At 34.2% G+C, this 27924-nt stretch overlaps 2 protein-coding genes across 4 annotated transcripts; both read left to right on the plus strand.

Annotated features, from left to right (window-relative positions):
• LOC129795832 (myosin-IIIb-like) lies at positions 1 to 27360 on the plus strand. 3 transcript variants are annotated; one of them, XM_055837327.1, is made up of 11 exons: positions 1 to 353; positions 19709 to 20581; positions 21257 to 22283; positions 22343 to 22553; positions 22637 to 23216; positions 23277 to 23717; positions 23778 to 24550; positions 24627 to 24704; positions 26072 to 26206; positions 26293 to 26326; positions 26431 to 26522. In XM_055837327.1, exons 2-11 carry the CDS (start codon positions 19712 to 19714, stop codon positions 26437 to 26439), a joined length of 4158 nt encoding a protein of 1385 aa, XP_055693302.1. In that variant the 5' UTR covers positions 1 to 353; positions 19709 to 19711; the 3' UTR covers positions 26440 to 26522. The 3 variants fall into 3 exon arrangements, with proteins under 3 accessions (XP_055693302.1, XP_055693300.1, XP_055693301.1); XM_055837325.1 differs by lacking the exon at positions 26293 to 26326 and having other exon boundaries at positions 26431 to 27348; XM_055837326.1 differs by lacking the exons at positions 24627 to 24704; positions 26293 to 26326 and having other exon boundaries at positions 26431 to 27360.
• Positions 7457 to 9906, plus strand: LOC129794477 (sodium-coupled monocarboxylate transporter 1-like). The gene is made up of 7 exons (XM_055835228.1): positions 7457 to 7670; positions 7946 to 8262; positions 8335 to 8402; positions 8466 to 8629; positions 8696 to 9311; positions 9382 to 9587; positions 9663 to 9906. The coding sequence occupies exons 1-7, from the start codon at positions 7504 to 7506 to the stop codon at positions 9904 to 9906; spliced, it is 1782 nt and encodes a 593-aa protein (XP_055691203.1). The 5' UTR covers positions 7457 to 7503.
• Positions 27361 to 27924: the final 564 nt, after the last annotated feature.

The following is a 27924-nucleotide window of genomic DNA, read 5'->3' on the forward strand; positions in this document are numbered from 1 at the left end:
TCTCGAGTCGTTTGCAAGATTTCATTTCGTGGTCAAGTAAATCATTTGTAGGGCTTCAGAAGTGCCTCTACATAAAATCCTCTAACTAAAGAAAGTGAATATTTTTTTTTCCTTCGTAAAGTTTGTAAGAAGAAAATTTCAAAAGAGGAATTAAAACGAAAAAAAAATTCTTGTGACTGGTGCTCGTGGCAAAAATGCAGAGTGATTCATGTGATTGAATTCCTGTGCTCAGGATAGTGCGCCTATAGAAGGATTCTGGAAGTACTCCAGTATCGTCAAATTTTCTGCGTTCTTGTGCTAACACCCCGAAAAGAAAAAAATTTACGAGCTCACACCTGGAATTATTTGCCGCGGTAAGAGATTAATTGGTGCCTGAAAATATTGTTAATTAATTTTCTTTTTTTTACTCGACTCACCTGCACTCAAAACGTGAGTTACAAGTCCGAAACTACTTTAACCTCGATAGAAGACCACCGAAGTGATTTATTTAATGAGGTCTCAAGACTTTTTTTTGGTGTTTTTTCGGTTAAATTTTTTATTTTGAATTTTTTTTTGCTTAATGCGTGGATTTTCTTTATTTGTTTTTTTTTTTTATGAAAATAAGGAAAAACAAATAACTGCAACTGTGAGAGTTCTAATTCGTTGCATGTTCTTTGGCATTTTAAATAAATAAAATTCTTTACTTCTTGCAAATGTTCTCAAGATCAAGATTTTCTTCGTCTTCCCCGTGAGACGTCACGCGAATGAAAACCACTCTTCCCGTTAGCACGGGTTCTTATCTCTCAATGGAAGACTTCTCGGTGTAAAGACCACCTTCATGTTGTGACTTTGAGAAGTCTTTTTCACAATATTGTCTTAAGATCGCGCTTGGGAAATATTTCTTTATACATTTATTTGCTGTTTTTGGTCAATGACACCTCTCTGCGTGCACTCAACTCTCTAAATTTCCATTGCATAAGGTGCAAGAAGGAATTTAACCATAAATCTCGCAAATGATTCAATTCAGCGGAAGCGAGCGATTGAGAAGAAAAAAATCTCTCAATCCAATTTTTGACCATGAAGTGCAACGAAAGAAGTAAAAATTTTTCACTCCAGAGCGTCCAAGAATGTTCCACGAGCCATATTCTTTGAGATGGTCTGGCTGCTGCAATAAGATTCTTTTCTAAGGCGTGGTGCAGAAAGTCTCGCCACGAGTGAATTGGAACGCACATTTAGAATTTATTTGCTTTAGTACAAATTTGTTTTATTAACCCATTGCCGACAATAGAATCTTTGATTTAAAATAAAAATGGTTGGTTATTTTCGTTGTACCAAATAAAAAGAAGAAAAAAATCCAAACATAATTTACCAAAGAAAGAGATGAATTAGGTAAAATATACTCGATTAATTTACGCTCAACGGGGTATCATATTAAATTCGTAGAAAATGGATTAATTTAAATTGAAGAATATTAACCCGGATATGCGGGATATGCCTAAGAATATTTTTGTTATTTACCTTAAATCTTAATTATTAGTTTAAGGTCAGCGTTAAATCGAGTTAATAAAGTTAATTAGTAAAATTAATTTTTAAAAAATGGGCCTAATTAGCGACCAAGAAAACCTTGAAATCTTGGAATTTTCTTTTGAAATTTCAAGATTTTAAGCGAATTTCAAGGGTTTGAATAAGGCCCAATTTTTGGCTTTTGTTATGTTAAGAATTGTAAATTAATATTGTATTAATTTTGTGATGTATAAAAATCAATATTTTTTACTAATTAAATTATTAGTCTAAGCCTAATTTGTTAAAAATGCTTCAAATTGAAGATTGAAACGTTATTTTAAGATTAGAATTTTTAACGGAAAAATTACTTATTCTCCTACTTTTGTAGAAAGAATATTTTTTACTCGCTTTTTAATGAAGTTAATTTGAATGAACATTTCCGGGTTAAATCATCAAGGGGACATCCATTTAATTTGCAAAATACCTCTCAATTCCTAAATGACGTCAACAACATAATTCAAATACTTTTCTGACACAAAATTTATGTTTTGAGGGAAATAATTACAAAATTCTCATGGAATTTGCGCCTTTCAATTTTTTTTTGAAACATATGATATGGATTTCACCCTTTTGCCATTAGCATTGGAAATGATTTTTTTCGTTAATATTTTTTATATTCTCCTTTCGGCATTTTTTGTACAATTTCTCAAAAAAAATGTATAATGAGATTGATGGCAACATTCCATGAAAAAATGATTAAATTAAAGCCACATGAGGAGATAATAGCGTAGCGTTAAATCTTTTTCAGTGGGAGGCTTATGATTTTATTAATAAAATCACATAAAATTATATTTTTTTTACTCGATATAGAGACATTAGCGTGGCTTTGTAGCGTAAGTTTCAAATTATTTAGTACCTATAATTGAAATATATATTTTTTTATTTTGTTTAAAGGAACGGAGAAAGAAAAACGATATAGGTTACATAGAGGTTTATTAGTTAATTCAAACTCAAACGTTTTTTCTTAACCCTTTAAGGACAACAAATTTTTCTATTATTTCCATTTTAGTGAAATTAATTTTAAATGATCAAAATCTTTAAAGGTTTCACAGAAGAATAGTGATAAAGTTGCTTTTATAGCTTTTATAGCTTCAAAACTCTGGCAAAAAAGCTAAAATGAATGGAATCATGTGGTCCCATTGGCCAATTTAGTCCCGCATGTGTAAATTATAGTTTAAATTCAATTACCAATCAAAATTCAAAGGAAGTTTTGTTTCTTTTTTGCATTTGACATTTAATTTAATTTTTTAACTTATTTTTGCTTAAATTTTCAATAGGAATTTGCTAGTGTGTCCAGTTTTGTCCTAAAAAACATAATAAATAAAATCTTGGTTAAAAGACCAAGATTTTTCATCCCAGTCACATTAAATTGTAGAAAAGATTGAAAAGAATCAAAAATGAAATTCAATTTCTCATAAAAGTGAAATAAAATTCCAATACGCTTGTCAGGGTTAACATAGCATGATTTAAGAGCTATGAGTTTATTTTCTATTGAATTTTAAGAATTTTCTGAAGCTTTTACACGGATTTCTTGAATCTCAAGAGATTTAAAAAAGAATTTATTTGTCCAAAAAAATCCATAAAATGAAGAGTTTTATTATTTAAAAAAAGTCATAGTATTGTGGCATTTTACCATACAATACCAAATGATTTTAATTGCAGAATCTCGTATGATGGCGTGCCACGAAGAAAGTCTTTTTCATCAAAATGAAAGAAGTGTGTAATATAAAAAAAATTAGTGCAAAATGTGAATGTAAAGTATTTTCAGAAAACAAACGTTAATGGATTTTTACATGCAATCCCGCAGATATTGGGGGAATTTTCGTCATGACACTCTCATTGCATCTCTGGGTTGTTTGAGTGTGAAAATTCTCAACTAATTTGCCTTTGATTAGGCATTACATGTTGTGATCTCACCTTGAAAACAAAAAACCTGTGATTAAATGACGATAATATCAAAATTACTTTATCTCCATCCTCGAGGGAGATCTTCATTTCCATGCGACCCTATACAATTGGAAGAAAATTAATTGGAAGATGTTTTCTCCTCGGCGTGATTTAAATTGGAATTAAAGCGTCAAGTAGTGCGAAGAATGAAATTTAGTGAAGAAAAGCTTTTTTTTTTCATTTTGTGCTCTTTTTTTTTTTCGTTGTACAATCAAAAGATTTTATTCTCTCCGCCATATCTTGCACCAATCTTATGTTGTACGCGGGCACCAATATAAATGAGATGCGCGCACAGCAATGAAGGTGGGCATGGAGGGTCTCTCTATACATAGCTCTACAATAATAAAAAAATGCTCCCAAAGACACATTAATTGCAGGCTGAGAGATTTTTTCACTCATCTTCTTTTTTATTGTATTTATTGCTTTGAAAGATAATTCTTTGGCTGCCGCACAAAAGATGCTTCTCGAATATAATAATAACGAGGTAAATTGTCGCTTCGCTCCAATTTTCCTCGCCCCGCTTCGCGGGGGGTTTTGCGCTTCGCGCAAATTTTAGAGAGAAAAAATTGTGATGATTTATAAGTATGATTGGGCACACCTATCAATCCCAAAGAAAAATTTGCAAAGAGAAGAAATCATTTTCATACAACATTTCCGGCGCCAAATTCAAAAATTCGCAAAAACTGCATGAGAGTTATATGGAGGCTACCTGAAGGGGGGCTTCGGGGGGAAAATGGATACGGCCACTCGAAACCGCCTGTTATAAGGAGCCTCTGTGCCAAATTTCATCGCGATCGGTCAAACGGTGTAGATTTGTATAGCCGAACACGACGGAAGATTACCAACAAACAGACCTTTCTTTATTATATAGATAATAAAATAAAATGAAGAAGAGAAAAACTAGACCAATGAACTTCTCACTCGGCATATTGTTGGCTATAAAATTATTAAATTAATAAATTCAAACACCAAATAAACATCTTCGGAGGGAGAAACATGATGAATTACCTGAGAATGTGAAGCAATCATTTCTTCAACTTAATCACATATACTTATTTAAAGCTTCTCCAATCTCTTCATAACCAATTCACTAACCATTTATTTTAATTTTAGTGCATTCGCACTGAACATTCTACACTCTACACTTAATTTTCATTCTTCCGATTTTTTTACTTTAAAGATTTATTATGCTTTGAGTAGAAGAATTATTTTATGTTTCAATTCATTCTGATTATACGATTAGAATGTAAAAAAAATGCATTTTATTGAGGAAGAAGAATAATGCTCTTCGTGGTTCAAGTGAACTGAGAAAGGGTGGAGTGGAGTTAGTTAATTATTGCATCAATTATTTCATGTGGAAAAATTCTGAAATTACATTAGATTTATTTCGATTATTCTAATTGGAAAGGAGATTATTCATCTTCATTATCTCATGAAAATCATTATGCAAAACCTAATTTATTTAAAAGAGATAAAGATGCAAAGAAACATTTAATTAAAAATCAATCAAACTTCTTTTTCTTTCATAAATAGATTGGCTTAAGTACAATAAAAAGAACACGCCCATATTGAATGTTATCATTTTCTTATCCATATGTAGCATATGCATCATTGCTTCGATAGGTATTATCTTTTGAAGCAAAAGACTCTTTATTTTTCATTACGATTAGCGCTTAGTTCTTGAGAATTCAAGACCACGCCCCTACTGTATATCATTGTTCTTGTATCCGTATGCAGCATGTGCGTCAATGTTTTGATTGATATTAAAATAAGAAGCAAATGATTTCTTTAGTTCTTTCACTGCGATTATCTGTGATAATTTTAATAGATTGCCATTGAAAATTGTATAATAATGCTGTTATATTATACTTTTTTTTTTATTATTATTAATTATTTTATTCATTCCATTATACCTAATTACAATCAAATTCTATTCGATACAATAATTGATATACTGGAAGATATACACAGCACCGAAGTTCGTTGACTTGTTTGGTGCTGTTTGTTCTTGTATTCGTTCGCAGCATGTGCGTCAATGGTATAATGGCTGTGATTATTATGATAAGATAGATATCACATATCTATGCAAAGTCGGGCTATACTCTACTTATACTCTAGAAACTGATAATTAGTCTCCACTGTCAAAGACGCATATGCTTCATGCAATTAATGGAGAAAAAAACTGGGAGGAAATGTCGGACCTTGTAAAATAATGCCTTTGTCTAACAAAAATCCCTCAAAGTCTTCATTCTCCAGTTTCATCATCCACCAATTTTTTTCCTCGCAGCATCTCTGGAGTTTAGCATTGTTTTCGCTGCCACTCACATTCCGCGTAGAAAAAAGGTAATACGAAAAAAAGAACAAAATAAGCGCAAAGGGAAAAACTGATGCTGATGGTAGAAAATAATGGGAATTAGCATTTTCATTGTGCACGATGGGCTGGTGCACGGTGAAAAAAATGGATCATTTTATGCTGATGGAACGCGATTTGCTCTCTTGGAAACATTTTTCTGACCACGAGAACAATAGCAATGCGATGATTCTCTATGTGGCAACATGATGGTTTATTATTGTTAGTTAGGAGAGTGACTCCCATGCGGTGATGCAAAAAAAAAAGAAGTAAAATGAAATGTATACAAATAAATTGAATGGAAAATTTCTCAATCGAAAGCAAGATGAGGAGTAATTTGTCGTTTAAAATACACAAAACCTTATCGTTTGTTATCAACTTGTGCAAATTATTTGTGCAAATGCCATTTCTCATGGCTTTTTTGGGAGAATTTAGTGAAACGCCTTTAAATTAATTGCTATGTGAAAGAAAACAAACATTGGGAGATAGCTTGAGTGTGTTTTTTTATTGGCCAAAATAAGAAAAAAAATGATCCATCGTGAATGAAAGTTTTATGGAATTTTTTTTCTTTTTTTTTAAACTTTGCAAAAGTGTCACATTTTCTTACTTATCTGTGTAAAGGTAAAGCTCATCAGTCTTTAATGGTTCTCAAAGGGAAATTAACCCATTATTTGCATAATCTAAATAACTCTGTGGGCCTTAAAAGCTCAATTTTTAACGCAAATTGACTTTACTTTGAGAATATTTTGAAGAGCAACATTGATATTGATTTCATTAACCCATTTCCAACATCTTGTAGAAACTGTATATAATATTTTTTAATTTCTTTTAGTTCGCGTATATTTATTAAAGAAAAAAAGGAATGAAATAGCCGAAAAGAATTGCAAAATAAAGATGCCCTAGAAAATTAATCTCCCATGTTTAAATGGAACATTCGCCATAAATGGGTTAAGAAGCTTTTTATTTTATCATAAAAATTGAAAATGAATAATTCCGCTTTCTTGTTAGCTTTTTCAGTTCCTTACGAAATCTTCCGAATTTCTTATGAATACCCGGAACAATATGGGACACAAAGCATTATAATAATTTTGCCATTTTGATGCACCCAAATGTTTGCGCAACTTTTATCAAAAAAATGCTGTTATATGCTGCTAAATGTGTTAATATGTGCGAGCTATTTTTTGTGTAACACTGTTTGTATATATAATTTATGTATTATCCAATGTTCGTTATTAAGAAAAGGGTCAGAATTGTTAAATAAAAGTAAATTAATCAGTAAATTAATTTTCTTTGAAGCATATGCAGATGAAGCATAATACCTATTCCGTAACGTGTATGTCCCGGCTATTCTATTCTAAATCATATATTGGGTTGTCTCATAAAGCTCCGGATATTTTCCAGTATATTTTCATTTTTCTTTTGAGTCTTAATCCGAATAAATGTCGAAAAAGGAAGAAAAACCAATAAATATTATTTAGTAAAAAGAAAAATCGTGCTGAAGTTCTAAAACTCAAAATGCATTGATAAGAATTTATGACAAATACGTGAACCACATGTGAATGAAATTGTGAGTATAATTCAATGATGAAACGAAAAAAAAAACATTGAAGCATTTGCTCTCATTATTCTGTTTTACTTTAACCTTTACGTGTCTTCCTTGCAAAATGATTGAGTTAAATGAGTTAAATAATCTTCAAAATGTATTTTCTGCAGTTGATTACAGTGTAGTGATTGCAATGCTTCTTACATCGATGGGCATCGGTTTGTACCATAGTTGGAAAAGAAGAGGAATGACAAGTGATGAATTGGAATATTTAATGGCGGGAAGAAAGTAAATATATATTTTTTAAAGATTTGTACTTTGACACGATTTGCAACATGGAGAAATCAAAGAATACTTTTCTTGCGCGACACTTTGATGGTTTTCCTTATTTTCTTCATCATTTTTGTTAACTTATATTGACAAAGATTTTCAAGATAAAATGCCTGATGAAGCACGAATTGAGCCATCGAAATGCCACGGTAGAAAAGTTCAAAGAAAACGCCCTCTATGTGGCAATCGAATTCCATCAATCGAACGAATAAAACCGTAAAAATTCATTTTAGAATGACGGTGATTCCTGTAAGCTTGAGCATCTTGGCCAGTTCTCTGAGCAGTTTGGGTCTTTTGATTTTTTCAACGGAAATGTACCTCTATGGATCGGGCTTTTTCTTCTACATTTTCCCCCAATTTGCAGCTGTTTGGTTTTTCAACAAATTCATGTTACCAATTTTTCATGGACTCAAAATTACATCACTTTACCATTACTTGGAGAAGCGTTTTGATCGACGTGTTAGGATATTCGGATCGGCATCATTTATTCTTCTTGCTGTACTCTACATGCCTATCCTGCTTTACATGCCGTGCCTATCCTTCAAACAATGTAAATTTTATATTTTTTATTCCGCTGTTTTCTTTTTTTCACAAAACTTTATTATTTAATTCTTAATTTCAGTCACAGGGATTGATGTTAAAATCACTGGTACAGTCTTAGTCGTCGTAGTCATAACCTACACTTGCATTGTAATTATTTACTCAGAGTTCTAAATTTAAAACAAAAATTAAAAAACTTTTTTCCTCCAAAAGGGAGGCTTCAGGGCAACAGTCTGGACAGATGTCTTCCAAAGTATCGCCATGTTTGGCGCAATTTTCATTGTCCTTGTTAAAGGATACGTAGATCTGGTGAAGGAAGTAGGAGCCAAAGCTATCTTCCAACTGAACTACAACACAGACCGTTATATTTTTCCAACGTATTTTTTTTAAATCAATCCCTGATCAAACCTCTGCTATAGATTAAAAGTTAAATATCTTTACAGACTTAATCCCGATCCTACACTTCGTCAATCAATTTGGTCTATATTTATTGGAGGCATGTGTATTACCTCCTGTTGCAATCAACTTGTTGTACAGCGATGCCTTGCTCTTCCCACCCTTGAGAAGGCAAGAAGAGCTACATGGATTTACATTGTGCTCTTCTGTATGATATTCGTCATTGGAGTATTCGGGGGGAGTCTCCTTGTAACAGTCTTCAGGCATTGTGATCCAAAAATTGCAGGAATTGTTGATGAATACGATCAACTCTTTCCTTTGCTTGTCCTGCTTTTATCGCATACACTTCCCAGTCTTATGGGAATCTACATGGGTGGGATGTTCTGTGCCTCACTCAGCTCCATTTCGACCTTTCTAAATTCCCTGGCAGCTGTTGTTCTCGAAGACTTCTGCAAACCCTTCGTAAGGCTATCAAATCGTGCAAAGGGTTTAATCATGAGATGCGTTGTTGTTGCCTTTGGTCTCAGTACGATTCCTTTGATAACAATTGCCGAAAAAACTGATACAATCGGACAATTTGCCGTGCGAATTGAAAGTATCACAGGTTCATCAATTCTTGGGATCTTCGTTCTTGGTATCTTCTGCCCTTCTATCAATGGAACGGTATTAGTTTACTTCTCAAAGATCCTTAAAGGGTTAAAGTCTTTAAAAAAAATGGGATTGTCTCTTTCAGTGTGCTCTTATTGGAGGTATTTCCTGTATCTTCCTTGTGGGATGGATTTGTTTCTCAGCAAGTAAGGCCATTGCTGATGGAAGCTTAGCATTTGATATAAAGCCAATTGAATACAGAGGATGTTCCGAAATATTTAACATCACCATGAATTTGGATAATTTAGAACTTAATCAAAATCTAACTCATCTAACTAAAGAAACTGAAGGGTTTGTAAATTAAAATTCAACGAATTCTTCACGATTTAGCGCCAGGTAAATGAATTTGCGGAATTTTCTTTACAGATCAGACGTAATGTTCTTGTTTAGAATATCCTTCCTGTACTATCTTCCTCTGGGAATTCTCACAACAATTTTCATTGCTTTCATTGCAAGAATTTTTCTTGGAGGTAATGAAGAAGTGGATTCAAAGCTTATTTGGCAGTATTCGAGATCTCAAAAACACATAAAAGTCAATCAACGAGATGTTCTTGAAGATGAAGAATGTGGAAAGTTGATGAGGCATGAAGGAAATGTTATGATAAACTAAAGAAACTAAAATAAATATAATATTAAAAACTTCTTGAAAGTATATCAATTTTCTTTTCTTGAAGGATTGTTCTTAATTTTTGAAAGTTAACCCTCTGTAAGCCAGACTTATGTATTGAATCGTTACTCAATAACTCGGTACGAGGTGTTCTACTCTCTTATTTAGAAATGAGTTCTTTGATTCTTTGAAACTTTCTGAGACGTTACAATTCAAGCAGTGCCCTAAATAAAATGAATAAAAACATGTTTTCTAAAAAATCGTTTAACATTTTACAAATTAAATTTTGTAATGACATGGACAGGAGACTCATCAAAGAGAGTTTAGTAAAGGGTCAATAAAAATTACTTTACACCCATAATTATACTTATTCTATATTTGCAAAAGATCTCTGAGGTAGGTCATCGGACCTTCTTAAGTAATGAGTGAGAATTTTGCGCTTGGCATACGAAGGGTTAATTATTTTATTTTAAATATTATTTTTCAAGCGCATTTTTGAAGCTTCGAAATTAACATGAAAATTTTCAAAGAAAAACCTCACTGATCCCCCAATGATTTGCACATAGATCACGCATAATTTATGTAGTTTGTTGTCCCCAGATTCAAAAAAAAAAAACTGTAATCATTAACTGTCACTGAGAAATCTCTCATATATACCATCGTCATGGGTAATTTTGTAGGGAAATCCAATTACAAAAATTGAGTATAAAGTATATTTTTGAGTGGAAATTGGTGTTTGCCCTCGAGTGTTACGGTGAAGAAAGAAAAATTGGATAAATTTCACATTTCGTTACACTTTTCTGATCTCACGTTCATGCTAGGTAATTGACACTTTTAGCACCTTCCATTGAAATCCATTGCAGAAGCAAAAGAAAATGTCTCTGTGACGTTTACCAGGGAAAATAAATGGAATAAATGCGACAAATTGTTGTAAATGAATCCCTGCAAAAAAATAATATAATATAATGATCTTTCTTGAAAATGCAAGTTTTTTCTGTTGCAGTGAAATGAGTTCAAGTCGCGCAATTCTTTTTTTTTTCTCTTCAATTTATTAATGGTTGTTGTCAGGCAAACTAATGAATCCACCCATTTGATGCTAAATTAACCACCAATTGCAATTCCAATTTTTTTTTTACTTAAACCATCTCAATCAATTATTTAATCATTTGCGCACCCAAAAGCGGAACCATCTCCTTCTCATGTTTTTTTCTCTCTCCACCATTATTGTGGACATTTCAAAATTTAATTTAAAGAAAAATGGTGACCGTTGCGCAATTGTGAGTCAGATTGAAAAGTCCGAGCGGTTTGTGAGGAATAATGTTGCAGAAGAGAGAAACCCATACGTGATGCTGCCCATTCATCTGTCCATCTTCGTGTTTGTGTCCCATTTCCGGTGCTTTTCTTTCCCTTTTGATGCTTAATAAGTAAATAATAATTTGCAATTTAATTCAATTTGGAAACTCCATATACATTTGCATCCCAAACTCCACATCGCGACTGGGGCTAATGAAGAAATTACACAGCCATAAGATTTGCTTTTAATTCCCTTTCGTTACCTCTTTAATGTGTGCGATGAAAATTTAACGAGCTGAACCATTACTCCCGTCTCTCGCAAATCACGACGCTATTTTTTTGCACTCACGCAAACTAACGAAATGGGAGGCCCTGATATTGAGAATGGTTTTGCAAATTAAGCTGGTGAAGATCAACGTGAAAGTTCGCTCGAAAAAAAAATGAAAGAATAACAGCTAAAAACCATGATCATAGCACTATTTTTTGACACTTTGAAGGACAGCACGCTTAATTATTTGATGAAGATGAGTTGATGGTTAATGTTAGTTTAACTATAAATGGATGCCTAACTTATTAAGCAATTACTTTTGGCGGAATTTAACCCTTTCACGACCGAGAAATAACATAAAAATGACATTGAAACGTTTGATTATTCTATAACAATTTTTAACGAGCTTTTAGTTGGATAATTTAGTTGAAATAAAAAATTCTTGAAAATATAATGTTTCAATTTTAGATCATTTTTAACTCAAATGTTCTTAAATGGTTAACCCTTAAAGAGACATTGAGTCATATAAAATAACATGCAACATAAACGAATAAAAATAATGATTTTGAGTGTAAAAGAGATCAGAAAAGAAGTTTTCAATGTTTCAATGATTTTATGTTTCATGGGAAGAAAAATATATAACATATACAGTCGTGTCTGCGTAGTAGGACCGTCGTCAAAAAAAGTTCTCCGCGGTAAAACGGCTTCAGAATAAGAAAATTAGCCTCCAGAGTGGGACAATTAGTTTCCTGCCTTCCCAATAGTACTAATTGTCCCACTCTGGAAGAAAATTTCCTTATTCTGAAGCCGTTTTACCGCGGAGAACTTTTTTTAACGACGGTCCTACTACGCAGACACGACTGTAACTCTATATGGGAAGAGTTAAAATAGTTTTTTTTCTAATAAATAAAGCTTATCTGACGAAAAAAATAAACGTGGCTTTTCAATCATTAACTGGAGTATAGAAAATTCATCTTGAGAACCTTTGGGATCAACGAATACATATTAACCCTTTCGCATTCATTGAGTTAAGCTGATACGAACTTGAAATTATTTCATTTTCTCGAATGAAATTTAATTATTTTTCTAAACTGGAAATACGTTAAGGTGAGGTCAAGAAGATGTTTTGGCTGAGAAATGCCTTCTGAAAACATCTGGAGAATAAATTTCATGATAAAACGATCTTATGTTTCAATGTTTCTATGTTCCATGTTTTATAAACTGTTTTTTTACGTTGAAATTCTTTTTTTATTCTCTTTAGTTCGAAAAATTCATAGAATACTTTTTATCTAAAAAGTATCCTATAGGAGAATCCAAAGAAAAAAAATATCGTGATAAATAGACAGATTATTTCAATGTTTCAAAGTTTCATATGTGAACGCGAAAGGGTTAAAATAAAAAGATTGCATGTTTCACTGAGATTTCAATTTTATACAAAACTACAAAGAACCACGCCCATATTGTACTTCAATTTCCCTTTAAGCTGAATACATGCATTAGTGTTTCTATCTATACCCTTTTTGAAAATTAAAATTTATAGACCAAAGCAGTGAAGCATATGTTTCGTGCTTTAACAAAAAACGAAAAAAAACTAAAATGGGGGCGTGGCTTTAGTTCTATTCAGCTCAATATTTTTGGTGTTTTTTACACCTGCGGACTTCAATGGAACATGGGAAGTTTGCTTATTATATGCCTATCGTTAACACATTCTTAATTGATGCAAAATCGCAATTCAGGCGAATTTTCCACTCGATGGAATTCCAAAGCGAATGATTTAGGTTTGTGTATTAAATATCTGTATTTGGACTTGTTATCAGCGCGTGTTGAAAATATTTCCTCCAAAATGCGAGTCGGAAATTAATAACTTCCTCAATTTCTTCATCATTTCACACATATTCAGTGTGCGCGCCCAAAAACACGAAGAAGGGGGTGCTTATGTTGTATGAGAAGTCAAAACGGAAAATAGAAATGGGTGAGGCCCCCCGGAATGCCCTACAAACATTTTTATTTCGTGCAGAACAAAATATATAAATTGAATGTCACGGCCGAATGCGAGGGAATTTTTATCGGCCCAAATCCAACGTTTGGCACCTTTACAGAGGATGGAGCCACAAAAGCACCTTTTTAAGTGGGAGTATTTTCACGTGAGAAAAAGGAGGTTGGTCAGGTTTCACCTCAGGTCCCATTTCAGAACCCTTTTTAAAAGGGACTGGAGACACTTATACCCTTTTGAACGTTCTCTCATCATTCCATTTCAGTGTCTTTAAAACAAATTGCCCCCAAAATGTGATATAAGCTAAATGATATTCCATCTCTTCTTACATCATTTCCCATTTGATGGGTGTTATTCAATTAATGATGGAGACCCTCATTGAATTTCTCAACCACCACCCGGAGAAGATTACGTTTTGTTTAATTTTTTCTTCTTCGTTTTGTCCGTCGTGGGCCGAAAAGATGTGGAAATGAAGCAGGAAGACGTGTCAATTGAATGGGAACTCTTTTTTTCGGTGGCATTGTCCTCATCAAATTAAAATAATATTCACTTTATGTTACAAAGAAATTGTTGCGCAAAGGTACAGAGAAATTCATGCATAACCTGGATGAATAGTTAAATTACAAAATAAGTGTACACTATGAGGATGGAATAATGCAAGCCGAGTTTTAGATTAAGTTTTTTTTTCATATTAAATTAATTTTGAATTTTCTTAAAAGGTTTCAAAGAAAATTTTTCATGCTTATAATCAGATTTTTTAACCCTTCAGCTTGACTTTTGCGCCTTTTTAATAGTTACAGAATTGAAATGAATTTAACATTTCCTGATAAATTTTACATTCTTTATGCAGAGAAGTTCCATTACTTTAAGTTCTTTGAAAGAGAACTTGGAAAAATCATTTTCTTTTTGAGAAAAAATTAAAGTCAAAGGTCAAAGATTCTCTATAGGGTTAAAGAAAATTCATGTTTCACGTTTGGTCAGTATATAATCTAATGGTCCTTAAAGGGTTAAATTTGTATCCTTCATTGTTTTAAAATGCATTTTTTGGCAAAATTATTCCAATTATTGTGAGGTAACATTTTCAATTAACCCCTAGTTCCCCTATGTTGATTAATATCTTTGGGAGAAAATTTTTTGGACAGCTCCATGCAACTATAAAGCACAATTCTCAAGAAAAATTTTTTTTTAAAATAAATTCGTCCCCAATCTGTTGAAAAATTTTAACCATCTTATCTGCACCTCAGAGACCATTTCACGGTCATTTGTGAAGTGAATTTAGCAAGCACGAGGAAGTCCCAAGAATGCATTCAAGTGTAAGCTCATATGTACGCCTCATTCTCCCCCTTGCAATCCCCTTGTCACGTGCAGGTGCTTCAGGTAAGACTCCACGTGTTTCTTTTTTTTTAATTAATTACACCCATCTAATTCTCCCAAAAGCCATGAGGTGAAGAAAGAAAGAAAAGCAATATTGAAAGAAAGCAACGACGCCTCATCACAATTGATGCGAATTGTATGAGGTTGAAGGCTTTATGAATTTATTATTTATTTTTGCATAAACTGACCAAATGAATATTTGGTACATGCAAAAAAAATTTCTTTCATCTGTTTACTTTTCGGATGGATATTCATTGTGAGAAATTAATCATCAATCAAAGGGGTAAGCAAGCGTTAAGTTGATTAAAGAAAATTTGGTCTATTTAGCTGAGGATTTATTTGCATTTTCTTTCCATCTTCCCCGCCGCAAGTAATCTGCATTCCATGGGTGATGAAGAACACTATCAAGGGGGAAAGAAAAGTAATAAATTTAATATATTTTTTTGCATTTTCTGAGCACAACATTTCCCTTTCCCTCGTAAAGGTTTTCTTTGCAATTGATTCTTCTGAAAAAAAAATCCATTAAAAAATTCTCTTTCATTTTTCTTTTCAATTAAATACCTCTATTAATTCCACAAATACCTCCAATTCGATGAATTTGTTGATTGATACCTATAATGTTTAAATATTTCATTAATTCATTAGTTTCCAATTTAATTGCAAAAAAATCTTTATGTTTTTTTAATGATCAGCGTTAATGTGATACTGTGTTATCAGTCACGTATCCAAATTAATTTTAATGCGAAATTTTGGAGCCCGAAATGGGACTCACGGAGAAGGAGGAAAAAAACAAAATTTTATAAATTCAAATTAACGAATATTCACATTAAAAAAATATCCAAGATAAGGATTTTAATGTAATTCACGAATTTTTAGAAGCAAAAAAGGTATTTTAATGAAATCCACAACCGATATTTGTGGGGAAAATAAAAGTTTCTCTGGAATATTGATTGACAATCAGGCATAATTAGAGAGTGAGAGACAGAAGAGATCCTCCTGGGAAGTAGTTTTCTCAGTTTTCTCAATTAATTTAATTTTAATTGCTCATTTTGAGTGCATTTCCCCCTTGAAGTTGAATTTTCCAGACAATTAATGTGCTCATGAACTTCTAATTGATTTAGAGGTTTCTACTAAATGGTGGCTCTTTTAAATACCAACAATTTACTGCATCAGTGGCAAATTAATGTTTCTAATTTTATGCAAAAACTGTCTTCCCTTTTCAACGGAATCATAAAAATTACATTTAATTTGCATTTTGGAACATTTTTCAAATCAATAAATCTTTTTTTTTCAACCGTATTTTCCCATGCAAAGAAGCTTAATGTGAACGATAAAAGCTATTGAGACAGAAATGAATTTGCTAATAAATTTCATTGGTGCATGAATTAAAAGGTTTCTATAAAATATGATAATGCCTCCGTCAAAGTGAAAAATCACATTTGGTGTAAATTATAAACCTAATTTATAAATCAATTGGAAATTTTATTGGAATTTTATTGACGAAGACACACCATGATTGATTTGCATAGAAATTACATACAATTTTGCGATGGAGCACAATATTTTTGCAAATTCTCCCCTCCATCCATATCATCAAGGATTGGCGCACAAGAAAATTATTCGAATGCGAGAAAGTTCTTTTGCTCAAATACCTTAACTTTGTGTGATGGTAGATTAGCTGTTGGGGAGTGAAAAGTTTTATTTTGAGAGGTGGAAAATATAGAAAAGAAAACATTGCATAAATTAATCGCTAATATGTAATTCAATTGCTTCTAGCCATAACATGAAAATGTCTTTAATTATAAAAGCTGTGTATAATATGCATGTATGGCATTAAGTTTAACATACTGAAAGCTCTTTTTTTCGGTCAAAGACACGCTAAATGCAAGAAGATGGGGAAAAGGCGAAAGGTTTTGTTAATTTATTATTAATACTGGATGCAAGACTTTAATTTAAATTTACTTTTTCTTATACCACACACGCGGTATATTTTCAACACCGAAAAAATCATTCAATTTATGCATAATTTTAGTCTTATCTCTGTGAAAGAATCCCGATGAATAAAAACCTTCTCTTAGGAAAGTCTTGAGAGTCAAAAGGTGAAATGTTTTTACAATGAGGTTCGATAAAATAGCGGCATTTACATGAGTTAAAGATTTATATTTATTTTTATTTATTTACAATTTTTTTTATTTTTTATTTTTATTTTTTTTATTTTTATTTTTTAGAAAATTAAAGATTTATTTAAAATATGTTTCAAAATTTTTCTTTAAACATTTGATGATTCTTTTTTAATTTAAGACGTTCCTTTTCTAACACTTGACGTTCTTTTTAACATCTGCAGCGCTTCTTTTTTAAAACTTGACATATTTTTAACGTTTGATATTCTTTTTTACCATTTAACGTTTATTTTCTAACGCTTGATGATTCCTTCTAACGTTTAACAATTCTTTTTTTTTAAGTTTGACGTTTCGTTTTTAACGTTTGACTTTTTAAAGGTTTGCTTTTGTGCTTTCCTTTGACATTTCTTTTCTAACGTGATCTTTCCTTCTGATGATTGATGTTTGTTGTTCTTTTTTCTAACGTATTTACAAAGTTTTAAAATACATACTTTATCTCAATTTTAAATGTTTTTTTTAGCATGAAAATAATTTTTTTTTGGCATAAATTGAAAAGGATGAATTTCCTATATTTTTTATTAGGGAGTGTTCATACGCCCAAAATACCTTCCTGGCTACGTCCATGAGAGTTAAATAAACTCTTTTGGTCTTAACTACGCAATATTTAATCTTTTATCTCAATTTCAGTTTATATTTTGAAGAATTAAACCCTTATTTTGCAAAATGAAAAGCATTTTAAATTATTATATTTGACCCATACTGAAACGAATAAACTCCTTTAGCAAAAAAATAAACATAGACTATGTGCCAAATATTAAACTCTTGCTAAAAAAATCGCCTTCTAAATGCTATAAAATTGCCAAGCATCTCTCTCACTCGTATAATAAATTTCATATTGTTGGTTCGTCTCCTAAAAGGCGTGTTTTATAGCTGAAAAATTGTAATTTTTGTGTGCAAATTATATACAAATTTCGCACATAAATTTCTCTGAGTGTACGAACCCCACGAGAACACCAAAAATTCACCCATATTTTAATCAAAAAACCATTTTGTGGTTTAAAAATTTCATCGAAATCACCTCTAAATGGTAAATTCATGGGCATTTGCATTGAAATTTCACCTTTGAATTCCAAGGATCAGGCAAAAGTATCGGATTTCCTTATCTTAAACGTTGCGAATTAATGCAAAAAAATTTACTCTCTCTCACTCTCTGCGCCTTGAGGAAAGTTTCCAAATTTCACTTGTACATATATAATTCCAATTTTCACCCAATGATCTTCTTCTTGTCCAATAAAAATCGAAGAAGCTGCAATGGAGGGTTTGGCGACAAATGGCAGTGCTACGTGAACCTTACCATGGATCGGTCATTATCTTTAGGGCATTGTAGCCATTTTTTTGATTAGTTTTTCCTAAAAATTTTCTTTCAAGATTTGAAGTTTATTTTCAAGTTTAAAAAAATCTTGGAGAGTTTTCCAACCGGTGAGTGCGAGAAAAGCGTCAAAATGCGTCTTGATTTGTACTCTTTTTTTCTTTCTCGAAAAGACTCCGCGCGGGAGTTTTCAGTGCGGAAAGAAGGTTTTCTTCTTCTTTCCATTCATTGTATATGGAATTATACCACTGTTCGATTTCTTTATACCACCACACTCATCTTGATCATCTTGAGAATTATGAGCTAATTGATTTATTAAGTTTCATCGCATTTGCAACTCTGTGTTTTATTCCATCTCATTTAACTGCACACTCCACATAAACATATAGCAAAAAAATTATACATAAGGGTCCAAATTTGAAAAAAATAAATTCAAGCGGTTTTTAATAAGATTTATTGGTTTAATCTGAATGATTTTATAGGAAACAGAAGTAATTTGAAAAAAAAAAATCCGTGAGTTTTTGTGTTAATAGATGCATGATTTTTTTTTCATAATTGTAGCACGAAACGAGCATAAAAAATGCTAATGTTTCTATGATAAGCAATTCTATTTGTATTTTATTTTGAAAATAAATTAATTTTATAGCATTAGAAGGTAATTAAATAATTGCGAATTAAGCACAGGGTGAATAGGATTAGTGAGCTTGATCTAAGTAATTCATATTTTGGAAATAGTTGTTAAGCTAAAAGTTAGAGAATGAACGTTAAACGTTAGAGGAGAACATCAAACGTTAAAAAATGAACGTCAAATATTAGAAAAAAAACAGCAAAACCGTCAAATCATTCATAAAGAAGATATTAAACCTATTAAACGTTTGATAAAGGAACCTAAAATGTAAAAGAATAAACAACAAACGTTGGAGAAGAAATGTCAAACATTAGAAAATTAAGTTTCAGACGTTTGTAAAAAGAACGTCAAATGTTAGAAAATGCGCTTTAAATGTCAGGGAAGAAACGTTAAATATTATAGAAAAGGGACATTAGAACGTTAGAAAATAAGCTTCAAACGGTTTTGTTCCTTCTTCATCAGGCCTACAAAAGCTTGAGGAGAAAAAAAAACAGGAGAAACCGCAGAAGTTAGGAAAGGATAAAATATCTAACGTTAGAATTGTATAAAACGTTAAAAACAAAACAATTTAATATTCAACAGTCATTAGATAATTTAATTAATTTGTTAATCTCAATCTTCATCAAATTCGATTCTTAAGCCATTTTATTTTATCTTCTATTTAAAAAAAAAGAATCGTTTTCTAAAAATTTTATTTCTATTAGACTTTTTAACTGCTCTTCTGTATTTTATTGATTTTTTTTTGTTTTCCTTCTTCCAGAGGATGTCTTATGCAGGACTCTCACAGCATTTGGACATATCGCGGCTACCATCTCCGGGAGATCGGTTTGATCTCTTGGATTTAATTGGGGAGGGCACGTATGGTGAGGTGTACAGTGCAAGAGACAGACAAACCGGGCAATTGGTGGCTGTGAAGGTGCTCGAAAATATTCCGGACAATGTTGAGGAGATTGAGGAGGAATTCCTTGTCTTCCGCGACCTGTCTCAACATCCCAATTTGCCCACCTTCACGGGGATCTTTCTGCGTCGCGGTGCTACAATTGAAGATGATCAACTGTGGTTTATAATGGAGCTGTGCACGGGTGGTTCTGTGACGGATCTCGTTCAGGGATTGCGGAGTCGCGGGGCTAAGCTCACAGATCAGCAGATTGCCTACATTCTGCGTGAAACAGTGAAGGCGCTGATCTACCTCCATGAAAATCACTGCATGCATCGCGACGTGAAGGGGCATAATATCCTTCTAACGGAGGATGCGCGTGTGAAGGTTGTTGATTTCGGGGTGAGCTCCCACTTGGCTGCCACAATGGCCAGGAGGAATACGAGTGTGGGTACCCCATACTGGATGGCACCGGAAGTCATTGCGTGCGAACAGCAACTCGATCAATCCTACGATGCACGTTGCGATGTGTGGTCAATTGGGATCACGGCAATTGAGCTGGCTGAAGGTGATCCGCCACTCTGTGATCTTCATCCCATGCGAGCACTCTTCCAAATCCCACGCAATCCACCGCCAAAACTCTCGAGACCTGAACAATATTCACCAATGCTGGTGGATTTTATTGCTGAGTGCCTTGTTAAGGATCTCGAACAGAGACCCTTCTCTCGGCAACTTCTTGCACATCCCTTTCTCAAGGTGAGTCTTTGGGATTGATTGATTGAATTCTCGTAAAATTTCACATGGAATTAGCATAAGAAATATGGCATCCAAGACACTATTTATCTATAATTTCAAAGATCATCACCCAATTGCTATAATAGAAAATTTTCGACAATTTATAGCAATTTGGGGTAGATATTTTTGCAAAAGTAAAGGATCTTCAAGTATCTGCTAAAGAGTATATAATTGCGATTAAGTGCAATCAAGAAATTGCTGTGAATTATTGCATGTAAAGAAATTTCACTGAAAGTTAATTATATATTACTTCAGTCAGTGTGATCATCACGAAAGAGCATAAATAATAATAACAATTGCCATATCATATTAGTGCCCATTAATTCGAATAATTATTATTTAATTCATTAATAGATTAGACTTCACAAATCAACAAAAAAAATGATGCTGCCTTTATATGGAATTAGTTTTTATATTTAATTCCTTTTAAGAGGTTATTATAATATTTTTTTTTCGCTGCTGTTGTTGGGGGAAGATTGGAAGCCCTTTCTCTTTTTAATTAATTTCACTTTCTGTGATCATTTTCTTCCTAAACGTTTGCTTATGGAAATATTTGAGAAAATATATCTTTTATTATAATTTCTTTATGCTAAATAAACTAACAAATGATTTCTTTTTAAAAACATTTTTTTTCAGGCTGTTGCAAATTTCGAAGATAAAGTCCGGCTAGAGCTGCAACAGGAGATCCAACGTCAGCGTCGCGATGGAAGGACCCCCCGTCGTGTGGAGGTTACCACGAAACACGGTCGTTTGCGCAGTGATCGCAAATCTAGACCACAAAAAATGTACATGGATGATCTTGCGGGCTTGGAGATCCTCACGGAGGATGCAATTGCGGAGCAAATACAGAAACGCTTCGAATGCAACCAAATCTACACCTACATTGGGGATATTCTCCTTGCGGTGAATCCTTTTGCAAATGTAGGCTTGTACGGTAGTAGCTACCAGAAGCGCTATATGGGTAGCGTACGATCGGAGAATCCCCCGCATATCTATGCAATTGCCGATGCGGCTCATCAGGCATTGGTGCATCAGAAGCAAAATCAGGCCATCGTTATAAGTGGTGAGAGTGGATCGGGGAAGACGGAGAGTGCAAATTTGCTGCTAAAGCAACTCGTCTTCCTGGGTAAGGCACCCAATAGGAATTTGGAGGAGAGAATTCTTCAGGTTAACCCCCTAATGGAGGCCTTCGGGAATGCCCGGACGGGTATTAATAGCAATAGTTCGCGCTTCGGAAAGTACCTGGAACTTACAATGACACGCAGCGGGAGGGTGACAGGAGCAAGGATATCTGTGTACCTCCTTGAACAGAGTCGCGTTGTACAGCAGGCAGATGGTGAGGGGAACTTCCATATTTTCTACTACCTCTACGATGGGCTCCATGCAGATGGACGATTAGCTGAGTACCATTTAGATGAGGCTTTTCGGCGACAACACAAGTACCTGGCAGACACATGTGCACCCGCTCAGACGAATATTGAACGCTGGAGGCAACTTAAGGGTAGCTTTAAGGTCCTGGGATTTCGAGACGACGAACTGGACACTGTAAATCGCGTCCTTGCAGCTATACTCAACTTGGGTGATCTTGAATTTGGTGAAGTAGCCACCAATGATAACACAGACAACAAAGCTCGAGTTATTGATGTTGCTCCAATGCATCGAGGTAATGTGGTTGCCCTAGGAGACCCTGTCGAACGGATATTAATGTAATCTTCTTTACAGTATCGAAATTACTTGGGGTTGAACCGAGCGATCTTCTGGAGGCTCTAACTTCTAATTCCGTTGTAACTCGAGGGGAGACCATAACGAGGAACAATACTGTTCTAGAAGCAGCAGCTGCTAGGGATGCCATGGCTAAGGGGCTCTATGGTCGCCTATTTGACTGGATTGTTAACCAAATTAATCTGCTCCTTGTCTACCATCGTCCTAATGGGTAAAGCATCTCTTTTTCAATTTGATCTCCTTCTTCCTCTTCCATGAAGAACCTTAAATGATAAACCTTCCGTTTTGTTTTAGACCCGAACAACTAGCTGTTGGTCTTTTGGATATTTTCGGTTTTGAAAACTTCCCTAAGAACTCATATGAGCAGCTTTGTATTAACATTGCAAATGAGCAGATTCAGTACTACTTCAATCAGCACATCTTCACGTGGGAACAACAGGAGTACATGGCTGAGGGAATTCCGGTTGATCTGGTGGAATTCTCGGACAATAGACCCATCCTCGATATGCTTCTATGTCGTCCACTTGGCCTGCTCGCTCTCCTGGATGAGGAGAGTCGTTTCCCACGTGCCACGGATAGATCCCTGATTGAGAAATTCCATCAGAATGTCAAGAATAAGTACTACATCCGCCCAAAATCGGATGCAGTTTGTTTTGCAATTCATCACTTTGCCGGACGCGTTGTGTACCAAGCTGATGGGTTCCTAGAGAAGAATAGGAACTTCCTACCGTCTGAAGTAATTCAGCTTGTGCGACAGAGCTCCTATGATATGGTTAGATTCCTTTTCCAGTGCCCGATTACGAAGACTGGGAATCTTTACTCTGCACTACAGGATACTGGATCCAAGCAAAGTGTCGTCAAGTCTGATACTAAAGTAAGCTTGCTTTTGTTAAAGTCTTGAGATCAAAGTTTTGAGATGAATTTTTTCCCACAGGAACGTTGTAATTCACGAGGATTGGCATCTCAGTCGAGGGCTCAGCAAACAGTCTCCACCTACTTCCGGTACTCCTTGATGGATCTACTGCAGAAAATGGTAGCAGGATCCCCGCAATTTGTTCGGTGCATTAAACCAAATGATGCAAAGGAGTCAAAACGCTTCGAAGCACCTAAAGTTATCAAACAGCTCAGGTATACTGGAGTCCTGGAAACCATCCGTATTCGTCAGCATGGATTCAGTCATCGTTTCCCCTTTGCGGAATTTCTCAAGCGCTACTGCTTCCTAGCTTTTGGCTATGATGAAAAAGTCGTTGCAAATCGTGAGAATTGCCGCTTGTTGCTGGTACGGCTGAAAATGGATGGATGGGCACTCGGGAAATCTAAGGTTTTCCTCAAATACTATCACGTTGAGTTTCTTTCGAAACTCTATGAGGAACAGGTGAGATTTCTCAGCCTAAACCCACCAAATGGTTGATATTAAAATTTGCACTAATTCCAGGTGAGGAAAATCATAATTGTTCAAGCGTGCGTAAGACGCTGGTTAGCACGTACTCGCTTCCTTCGGACACGGAGCCGAATGTCTGCGAGTGCAGTAATGCTACAGAAGCACGTGCGTGGGTGGCTAACACGACGACGGATTTCCCTGTTGCGCGAACGACGCAACAAGGAACGCCGTGAGCGCATGGAAACGCGTGATGTGCGCCCATTGAAGCGACACGACGTCGAAAGTGGGAAGGAGAATCAGGAGCAGGCAGCAGTTGTAATTCAGAGCTACTTCCGTGGCTACACCATCCGCAAGAAGCGTTGGTGTGCCGAAATGGAGTCCAAAACACGCCATGCTCTCAACAATGCAAAGAGTCGCATTGAAGCGCAGAAACTCCTGCAGCGTGAGGGATTGTCCATGAATGAAGCATCACGTGTTGTGCAGCGCTTCTACAGGACACTAAAGAAACACAGCCAAAGAACCGAAGCCGAATGCGTGCGCACTAAGAAACCCCTGACGCCGAGAGATCAGCAATTGGAGTTGATTTCCTTTTCGCAAAATGTACATCTACTCAATCAGGAGATACATAAGAATTTGCGTCGCAACAAGCCACCTGTTCGACTTGAGGAAGTTGACAAATTCCCGCCAGACTACAAGCGTCCACCGGGATTTGTACTTGTGCCAGGACTCCTAGGAGCCGTACCGGGTGGGGATGATGCACCTAGTCGCTATCGGCGTCCCTCACGGGAGAATCGATCCAATGGATCAACAAGTGAAGACGCAACCAAGTAAGTTTGTTTTTAAATTTCTTTTTAAACGGTTTTGTTAGTAAATTTTTAAATATTTTGCTTAATTTGGGAAAAGTGTCTGGCTTGAGGATGATATGAACGGAGATTGGGACTTACCTTTCTACCGTATGGAACAAAAACTTAGGAATTTCAGGTTAATACCTACTTATTTTTAGGGGATTTTTTCACTCTTTATATTAAATTTTTCTTTATAATTTTTTTGTTAATATTTATACGTTAAAGATTATAAAAATAATCTTTGATAAAATTAAAAGAATTAATTTTGCACAATTCACTGAAAGAAAATTTAGTAAACATGCGCAAAAAGTGGTGGAGCTTCAATAATCTTAATTTTAATTTTGGAAATTTCGGAAAGTAAGTAATTGAAGTTTAAAAATTATGAAATTGGATGAAATTGATTGAAGGTTTATTCTGACAAAAATCATTTCTTATCTTACAATTTGAGAGTTGTAAGATTTTTGGTATTCTCTAAAATAGATTGAAAGATTTTGACAGTTTTATTTTTTTTTCTAAATTGTGCAAAAAAATAAAAAAAATAATTTTCTAAAAATCTCTTAAGTATCTTTTCACAGATTTATGGAAAATATAATCGTGTGTTTTCCTTTCATTTCAGTAAAATAGGAAGATGTCAAAATATTTATTTCATTTTATGATGTTTTAATTTGAGTCAAAATTCAAAGCAAAATATTTTGATTTTGTTGTAAGAAAACAAACGTTTTTTGACAAAATGTTAAATTGAAATTCTATTAAAAATATTTTCCTATCTTTTTCTTACAAATAGAAAATTCAAGAAAAAAATATAAAAGTTTGATTTTCAAAAAATCTACTACAATGTTCTTAAACAAATTTTTGAAAAGTATTTTTCTTTCTTTTGTAATTCATTTCTAACAATATTTTTTCACAGAATGTCAAAAATCTAACAACTCTCGAATTTTAATTAAGGAAAACATGAAATTTTTAGCAGAATGAAACCCTAAGAATTATTTTATTATATTGAAATTTTTTCTCAGTGTAGCTTTCAAGATTTTCTAGTAGAATAATCAAGATGGAGGCGCCGGGGAAAAAATTTTATGATTTTTCTTTATAAACTGTGCAAAACCTTATTGCTGCAGCTTTGAAAAAGTTTTAAATAAACTATTCTATTAAATAAAAATTAAATAACTGATCAATTAAATAGAATAAATAATTTAATTCCATGTTTATGTCTCCATTAAATTCGTTTCTTTTTATTAAAATTTAATGATTTATTGGCTTTGTGGAAATACTATTGAGGAAAATTGTAAGATAATTAGAAGTAATTGTAAGGAATTAGTAACAAGGATTGCGTATCGATTGCTCAACTAAGTTGAGATTGTAATTTGCATTCAATTTATTAAATTTTAACATCATTTCCACCCTTTAATGGAACATTTATGCTATAGGTGTGGTGGGAATGACGATGTTGGGATGATTTTAATTGCATTTATAATGAAATTCTTTAATTTTCTTTGTCACCTATAGACGCCGTAGCTACAGCCGTGAAGCTCAGAGTCCACCCAATGATGTGCTGATGGTGCGGAATGAGAGGAAGATCTCACCAGGTTGGCAGCAGGCACTCCAAACGGATGCAGATAGAAAGCTAAAGGGGATTGTGAGGTAAGTTCATGGCAAAGTCTTCTACTATAGTTACTCTCTGTAAAATATTCTGAATGATTAATTTTAATGATGCGCTTGCACAAAAGAGCCAAATTGGCTGCTGGGAAATTTGGCGAGATGGTAAAATTTAGAATTTACACATAGTGAATGACATAAAGGGAAAAGTTTTCTAATTTAAGCTCTCTCTCTCTCTCTCTCTCTCTCTCTTAATTTATCTCCAACAGCAACCTTAAGGCTGTACCAGCATTCAGCTATTTGAGCCCCAATACAAACACCAATCCCGTTGTCACGGACCTCAAGCAACTTCTCCGCCATTCACCCCCATCCGCAGCCACGGAGGCACCAACAAAGCTCAAGAATACCAATGTGGCCATGGAGCAGACACACATGAAGAATGTCCTGGGATTGGTTTTTCTCAATAAGTCCACGCATCAGCGACCGAAAAAGGAGAAACGGGACAAAAAGACCCCCGAACTTCCGGCACAGAAGGTGGCATCACGACGCATCCTTCAGACACACGAATACCAAAATGTGAATGAGGAGGCAAAGCAGAATAAAGTGCTGAAAATTCCAGTCTTCAGGAAGTTCGGGGATACAAATATTCTCGTGAAGAATCGCAAAAATCTCTGCATGAATAATGTGGCATGCGGTGCAAAATTCAATGGTGTCTACCGGCCAAATATAACGTCCTTTGCCCAAATGGAGAGGAGCCCACCGCTGCCGGAGTCCACGTCACCACAGCACAAGTACTCCAACTTCAGCATATCCAAGTACCTGAACATCGATGTGAAGGGGCCACGCAGCAAAGTCTCGTCGTCGCGGGAATCATCGCCCAATCTCACCATGTCCACCAATTCATCGGCCAAATCCTCGGGCTCCCTGGAACCGGAGAATACGGAACCCGCCTCCTACCTTGGTCCCTTTAACTTTCGCCAATTGCTGCGTCCCACGCAGGGTCCCACGGAGAGTCTGCGGAAGCGCAAGTGTCTCAGTCCGCCGACACTACCACCCCCACAGCGGGGGCGCAGCTTCAACTGAACCAAATTCCTGAGGGCCCTCGATCTACCCTTCCTCATACATCCATCTCGTATATTGTCTTTACAAAATGGAATTGTTTCGAGAAATAAAATATGTCTCATTTTATTGAATATTTTGTTCGATTTTACTTTTTAACTGAACAAAAATCTTTTTTTTTTAATCTTTGCTTTTTGTTTGTTAATTATTCAATGAAATAAATCAAATTCTAGGTATGTAGGTATGTACATTTTTAAATTAATTAATTTCTAAAATCTTCTGCATTTACAATTCAGATTGGTCCAGAAATTCTTTAGAAATTTCACCGAAGTTTGACTTCAAAATTAACCAGAAAATTCTTTAACCAGAAGTTCTAAACTCCATCTTTAATTAAATCCTTTCAACTTTTGTGAACAAATAAAAAAACGTTATGTAATTTTTATGCTTTTTATACATTCAAATCTGGCTTAAAAATGTTGCAAAAATCTTTTGTTGATTTAATTTTCATTTGTCAAGAGAATGGGGTAGATTCTGATAAGAATCTTTTCTTACAATTCATAAGTTATAAGATTTTTGGTATTCTGAGAAAAATCTTATATGATTTTGACACTATGTCTTTAATCGTATTTTTTTTAAAGAAAATTGTTTTTTCAGAGTGCTTTTAAGATCTCTCAGACTGATTCTATAATTTTCTTTTCACAACA

The sequence above is a fragment of the Lutzomyia longipalpis genome, chromosome 4, assembly GCF_024334085.1.
Source record: "Lutzomyia longipalpis isolate SR_M1_2022 chromosome 4, ASM2433408v1".
Classification (NCBI taxonomy): Eukaryota; Metazoa; Arthropoda; class Insecta; order Diptera; family Psychodidae; genus Lutzomyia; species Lutzomyia longipalpis.

What these genes read in the sequence shown, in the direction of transcription:
- LOC129794477 (XM_055835228.1), top strand. Translation starts at nt 7,504, where the DNA reads ATGATTGAGTTAAATGAGTTAAATAATCTTCAAAATGTATTTTCTGCA. An exon ending in GACCGTTATATTTTTCCAAC is followed by an intron (nt 8,630 to 8,695) that starts GTATTTTTTTTA and finishes ATATCTTTACAG; the next exon opens with ACTTAATCCCGATCCTACAC. An exon ending in CTAACTAAAGAAACTGAAGG is followed by an intron (nt 9,588 to 9,662) that starts GTTTGTAAATTA and finishes TTTTCTTTACAG; the next exon opens with ATCAGACGTAATGTTCTTGT.
- LOC129795832 (XM_055837325.1), top strand. Translation starts at nt 19,712, where the DNA reads ATGTCTTATGCAGGACTCTCACAGCATTTGGACATATCGCGGCTACCA. An exon ending in ACAAGTGAAGACGCAACCAA is followed by an intron (nt 24,551 to 24,626) that starts GTAAGTTTGTTT and finishes ATTTGGGAAAAG; the next exon opens with TGTCTGGCTTGAGGATGATA. An exon ending in AAGCTAAAGGGGATTGTGAG is followed by an intron (nt 26,207 to 26,430) that starts GTAAGTTCATGG and finishes TATCTCCAACAG; the next exon opens with CAACCTTAAGGCTGTACCAG.